General features: G+C 31.1%; 1 protein-coding gene across 3 annotated transcripts in view; it reads left to right on the top strand.

Annotated features, from left to right (window-relative positions):
• Window positions 1–682: 682 nt before the first annotated feature.
• Window positions 683–5,494, top strand: part of LOC106678626 (cilia- and flagella-associated protein 44) — a 50,035-nt gene continuing 45,223 nt past the window's right edge. For 2 of the 3 annotated variants that reach the window (XM_014417250.3, XM_014417249.3), the window contains exons 1-3: window positions 686–1,926; window positions 2,084–2,243; window positions 2,317–2,456. In XM_014417250.3, the coding sequence (XP_014272736.1) occupies window positions 1,340–1,926; window positions 2,084–2,243; window positions 2,317–2,456 (887 nt within the window). In that variant the 5' untranslated portion in view covers window positions 686–1,339. Of the gene's footprint in view, window positions 1,927–2,083; window positions 2,244–2,316; window positions 2,457–5,494 lie in introns of all 3 variants that reach the window. The other variant, XM_014417252.3, reaches the window with a different exon arrangement.

Raw genomic sequence — 5,494 nt, 5'->3', positions numbered from 1 at the left:
TACCATTGTAAATAAACATCTAAAGTGATTTTAAGGAGCAATAACTTCAGAAATACAGTAGTGTTATTTCAGTCTAATTGCGTACTGTTACTCTGCCCTGAACCTTACTTTTTTTTGACGTGACGTCTTATAAATTAGATTGCAGGGAGTCATGTAGGCAAAAGTGTAGCGTAACGGAAATAGAATGGGCGTGGCTTAGTAGTATAGTGGGGGTAATTGAGGTTATAGATACTGGAAGTCCTGTAGGCAAAAGTGTAGCGTAACGGAGAGTGCGGTGGTGGGGGTAATTGAGGTTATAGATACTGGAAGTCATGTAGGCAAAAGTGTAGCGTAACGGAGAGTGCGGTGGTGGGGGTAATGATGTATTCTGATCATTAAATTATGTCTGAAATAAGGAATATGCGCATAATAAAATTTTGGTATTAATTAAAAATTCCAATATTTAGCGTAAAGTTGTCACGTCAGGCGCGTTTCGACGCGAAGCGCTGAAACCCACACATTTTTTTCGTTATAGTTCCGATAACACACAAGTTATATATATATATATTATATATTTATTATATGGTGGCCAAATATTGGTATGGTACTATAATATCGAATTTCTAAGACAAAATAATGAATTATATAATTTATTGATATCGATATCCCATTTATACCCTCCACTCTTTCTCTTTTGGTTAAACGCCATGAAATTCTTCGTTTATATCCTCCTCTAGAATTAATGGATTGTCCAGTCTAAACTACATGATTATTCAAAATGTTGATTAATCCCTCCCTGCTTTCTTATTATTTTATTACACTGGACGAAAATTACTCTTGATTAAAATTATCCTCCCATTCAAACTATTAATTTATTTGAAGATGTCAGTCGAGTAAAAGTGGTTTATTTTACTAAGTTCTATAGTTACAAATCAATCAGTACCTATTGACTTTGTAAACCATGGGCAAGTTTAATCAAATCCGTTTACTTTGTTGCCTAGGAAACTCCAATTTCTCAAAAATCTCTAATTATGAGTGTATTTTATTCTCAATATGTTCCTTCAATCTACAACACATGTTATTGAAACTATGGTAACAGTGCTTAGTGACTAAAAAGAAGATAATAAAACAAATTAATGGAATTAAAAAGAATATTGTGCACTGGCTGTTGATTGATATTATTTAGAGAAACCAATAGGTTTAATATTTGTTTGCTATCTGTGTTTAGAATGAAATTGTTTGGTTACATTTACACATCACTTGGGTCATGTATTGTCGTCTAGAAAGATAAACTCATCAAGTTGGTTTAACTACTCATTTTGTTTTGACTTTTATTATTGTACTAGTTAAATTAACTAAAATGAAGATGGAGACTCTCGAGAGACTAAAAGATTTATTAGAAAGATCTGAAGGTGAAAATAAAGAAGTGGTAAGTAGAAAAGTTGAAACACTTCTTATAGACAGATACAGACAAAGTTTGAATAAGAAATATGGTTTTGAAAGTGAACGGAAAGAGTACCATAATCGAGATTGGTTAGTTCCACTGGAAGATTTGATGGTTCTCTCCAAACAATATAAGTTTCCCTTGGCCAAGACCATTTTAGACTATTATAGTGATGAGTCATTAGAATTTGTAGACAAAGAAGAAGAAAGTTCACCTGTTTCTAAATCTGAGGAACAAGAAGAGATCGAATCTGAAGAGATCAAGGTTGCTGAGTGTGAAGTAGATGTTCCAAAAGAATATAGTGAAACTGAGTTTCCTCTTGAAAAAGATCATTTTTTTGACACCTCTGATGAAGAGGATTCATTTGATTCAGGCAAAGAATTTGATGATTATTGTGTAGGAGATGAGGACTGGATTGAGCCACACTATGAGTCTGAAGACTTTTTCAGCGAAGCTGTTTATTATGACAGAAATGCATTCCGTCCACATTCATTGCTATTTTAGTATCCTTAATGTTCATAGTCTCTTAGATATAAGAATTAACAAATATTTTGGAGTTTTGAAATAAGGTCAAAATATTCTTCTCTTTCTTGATAAATAATTCTAATATATAGAGCAGTAATTTCATCAATTTAAATCTTCCTTAGCAATATTTTATAGTCATTCATTTGGTTATGATAGTCACAGGAGGAATAATCTAGTTGTAATGGATGAAAACTCTATTATTTATCTTTCAGGAAATTATATTCACATTTATGATGTTTCAACAGACTCACTGAAATATTTACGCGGCAGTGGTGCTGGTTTAGGTCACTGTGCTGTGAGTATTCTCCAATAAGTTATTTTTAAAAAAATTACTTTCCAGTTTTCCAACAAAATTATAACTGTTGTAGAAACATCCATTCGAACCTATATTTGCAGTGGGAGAAAGAGGCATTCAGCCTCTTATACTTATTTATGACTTCCGAACACTGAAAGTGCTCAGGGTTTTGAGAGGAGGTGCTGATGAAGGTTATAATTATCTTTGTTTTAGGTAAAATTGATATTTTATTTTGAATAATCAGTCATATTTTTTAAAACTTAATTGTGTTTAATTTTAACTTAAGATAGTTGTTTTAAAATTATTTTCTGCAACTTACTTCTTTGATAAGAATGAAATATGACCCTAATAAGTTATTTTTTATTTTATAAGTTTAATTCGGGTTAAGGCCTCTATAGTTAAATTTTGCTGCTCACTCCTGTTATGAAGATATAGTATCATATGCAGTGACCATGCATTGCCTTCTATGTTTTGGTCAATATCACTCTTTGAGTTCTTGGAATCTCTTTTCCTCACACCCATTTATGATCATTCTGGAAGAGATATAATCATTCTCTGAAGGCAATGGTTCATAGCCGATGATCTACAAGAATTTCAATAGGCCACTGGAGGTTTTGTCAACAGATATTTGGTGAGGACCTATTGTTATTATTAGTATTATTTTATTGTTAAATTTCCTGTTGTTTGAATGTTATTTGACAGATTTTAGTATGGACATTCAATATAAAAGTTGCTCAAAATTTACTTTTAATCTCATAGTCTTCTGGCATTTTTGTGAGGGAAACTTCATTTGCTCCTAGTTAAGATTAGGAGATTGGTGAACAATGTTGTCTGCAGCCATTTACTGGTTGGGAACCATTAGTAAAAGAGCCCAAGAGGAGAAAAAAGGCAGTTATCTCTCCCTAATTTTTGATTACTTTAATGAAAACTATGTATAATTAATAATCAAAATTGACGAGTCTGCCAAGTATAGGTAGGGGGAATAAAAAGGGGCGGCTGTTTTAAAGCGATAAAATTTTTTATTTTCATTCAGAGCTCTATATCTTAAAAAGTAGGAACAACACAAGAAAACCTAAGAGAATGTCATTTAAAGAAGAGTACTTTATAGTAAGTTAAATTTCCTGTATTTTGAGTGTTGGCAGACATATGTGCGTCTTATGGATCTAGAGATATATTTTTTCAAAAATCCAACATTTTATATGAACAACTAGAAATTAACATTCTGTGAGTTTATTTTGTCAAATATCATAAAGACTTCTACTCCTACGAAGATAAACATAATTGACTATTTTGTAGTAAATTTAACTAGCTATAATTTGAGCGCTGGCAGACATCTGTAGGTCCAATGGTTTCCGAAATGAAGTTTTTCATAAATCAAACTTATTGTCCGAACAACTATAAATCAATTTATTTTAGCAAATATCATGAAAACTACTATTCCTACGAAGGTAAAGGTCACAAACATCTGAATAGTCCATTAAACTAGCTTTAATTTGAGTGCTAATAGACATCTGTACGTCACATAGTTCCTGAGATTTAGATTTCTCAAATTAAGTAACTAACTAATAATCTTTCAGTAGATTTTTAAGAAATTTTGCTTTTTAAAAAGCTATATCTCGAGAACTATTGGACGTAATGAGCTCTTTTAGGGGTAATATTTCAGCAAATTTATTCTTCTTTAAATAATGTTCTCTTAAGTTTTTCTAGTGTTGTTGGTAGTTTTTGAGATATAGAGCTCCAAATGAAAAATTAATGTTTCTTTAAGGTTTTGAAACAGCTGCCATTCTGTATTCCCTCTACCTATACTTGGCAGGCTCATCAATTTTGACTAGTAATTATACATAGTTTTCATTAAAGTAATAAAAAATTGGGGTGAGATAACTGCCTTTTTTTCTTCCCGGCTCTTGTACTACATTGTCTTAGGGAGATCACCATGGTATATGAATAGGAACGTTCAGTCAGGAAGGAGAAGCTTAGAGTTACAATCTTAGTCATGTATTATATAGCATTTCCTTGTGTTTGGTTTATGTAAACAAACCATCTCTTAGCCCATATCCTCTCTCTATTTACTCTGTTTCACCATTTTAGTAAATATTTGGCATTTATAGTAATGTCACTTATTCAATTAGGTTTTTTTGGCATTGTGAAGTGAATAGAAAGCCACGTTGGAATGTAACAAAACCAAAGAGAGCAAAATTTGTGTGTCAAAAATACACATAATATTTTATTTTACGGATTTACATCATTTTTATCCACTCCTTAATTTAATTTAATTTCATGTTATCTTATTCTTTTACTCTATTACATTTAGTTTGTATCTCTTTTCTAGCCCTGATGAAGTGAGGCCAAACGTTGGCTCATAGTAAATAGTCTATTTACTATTTCAGTTGTTTTGAACTGCACCTGGACTATCTTCCTTTATTAATTACATGTAGTCAATCAATGATCTTCCAATTAAAAATATTATGTTTTAGCTTATTAAACTATCAAATCATATCAATGTTTATTTAGTAGTTTTCTTAAATATATTTTATTTAAGCTTCCTAAAGTATTAAATCATATCATGGTTTTTTGTATTTTTCCTATATATCAAGATGAAAAATATCTTGAATGGGATTTCTCATGTATGTATATACACATCTTTCATGTATGTATATACACATCTCTCATTTACGTATTTACACATCTCTCATGTATGTATATACACATCTCTCATGTATGTATATACACATCTCTCATGTATATATATATATACACATCTCTCATTTATGTATATACACATCTCTCATGTATGTATATACACATCTCTCATGTATGTATATACACATCTCTCATGTGTAAAGTAATATGCATGGTAACAGGCCATAGCACAACCTAATGGTAATAAATGACTGTGATTAAAATCAATCACTTCTCTTTGAATCAGTCAATGAATTAATGGAAACATCATAAGATGTTGGCAATAATTATTTTGGGGTGATGGCTTGGCTTTCGATTTAAATTGGAAATGATTTGTGTCCATTGACTGATCCAGAGGAATTTTCCATCTTGACTAGGAGGATTGATGTTGGGTTCCCATGTTCCAGGAGGGCACAGAAAATCTATCTTTTTTTTTAGTTTCCTCTACTAGGGACAACAACAACAAGTTTTTCTCTTTTCAAGAGATAACAAATAATTTGTTATTTTTAGTAATAGACATGAGTAAAAATTTAAAATAATCTAATTCACATTTTTTATAATATTATTATAAT

The sequence above is a fragment of the Halyomorpha halys genome, unplaced genomic scaffold, assembly GCF_000696795.3.
Source record: "Halyomorpha halys isolate HHAL.00 unplaced genomic scaffold, Hhal_1.1 Scaffold150.1, whole genome shotgun sequence".
Lineage (NCBI taxonomy): Eukaryota > Metazoa > Arthropoda > Insecta > Hemiptera > Pentatomidae > Halyomorpha > Halyomorpha halys.
This window is presented reverse-complemented; position numbering and strand designations above follow the sequence as displayed.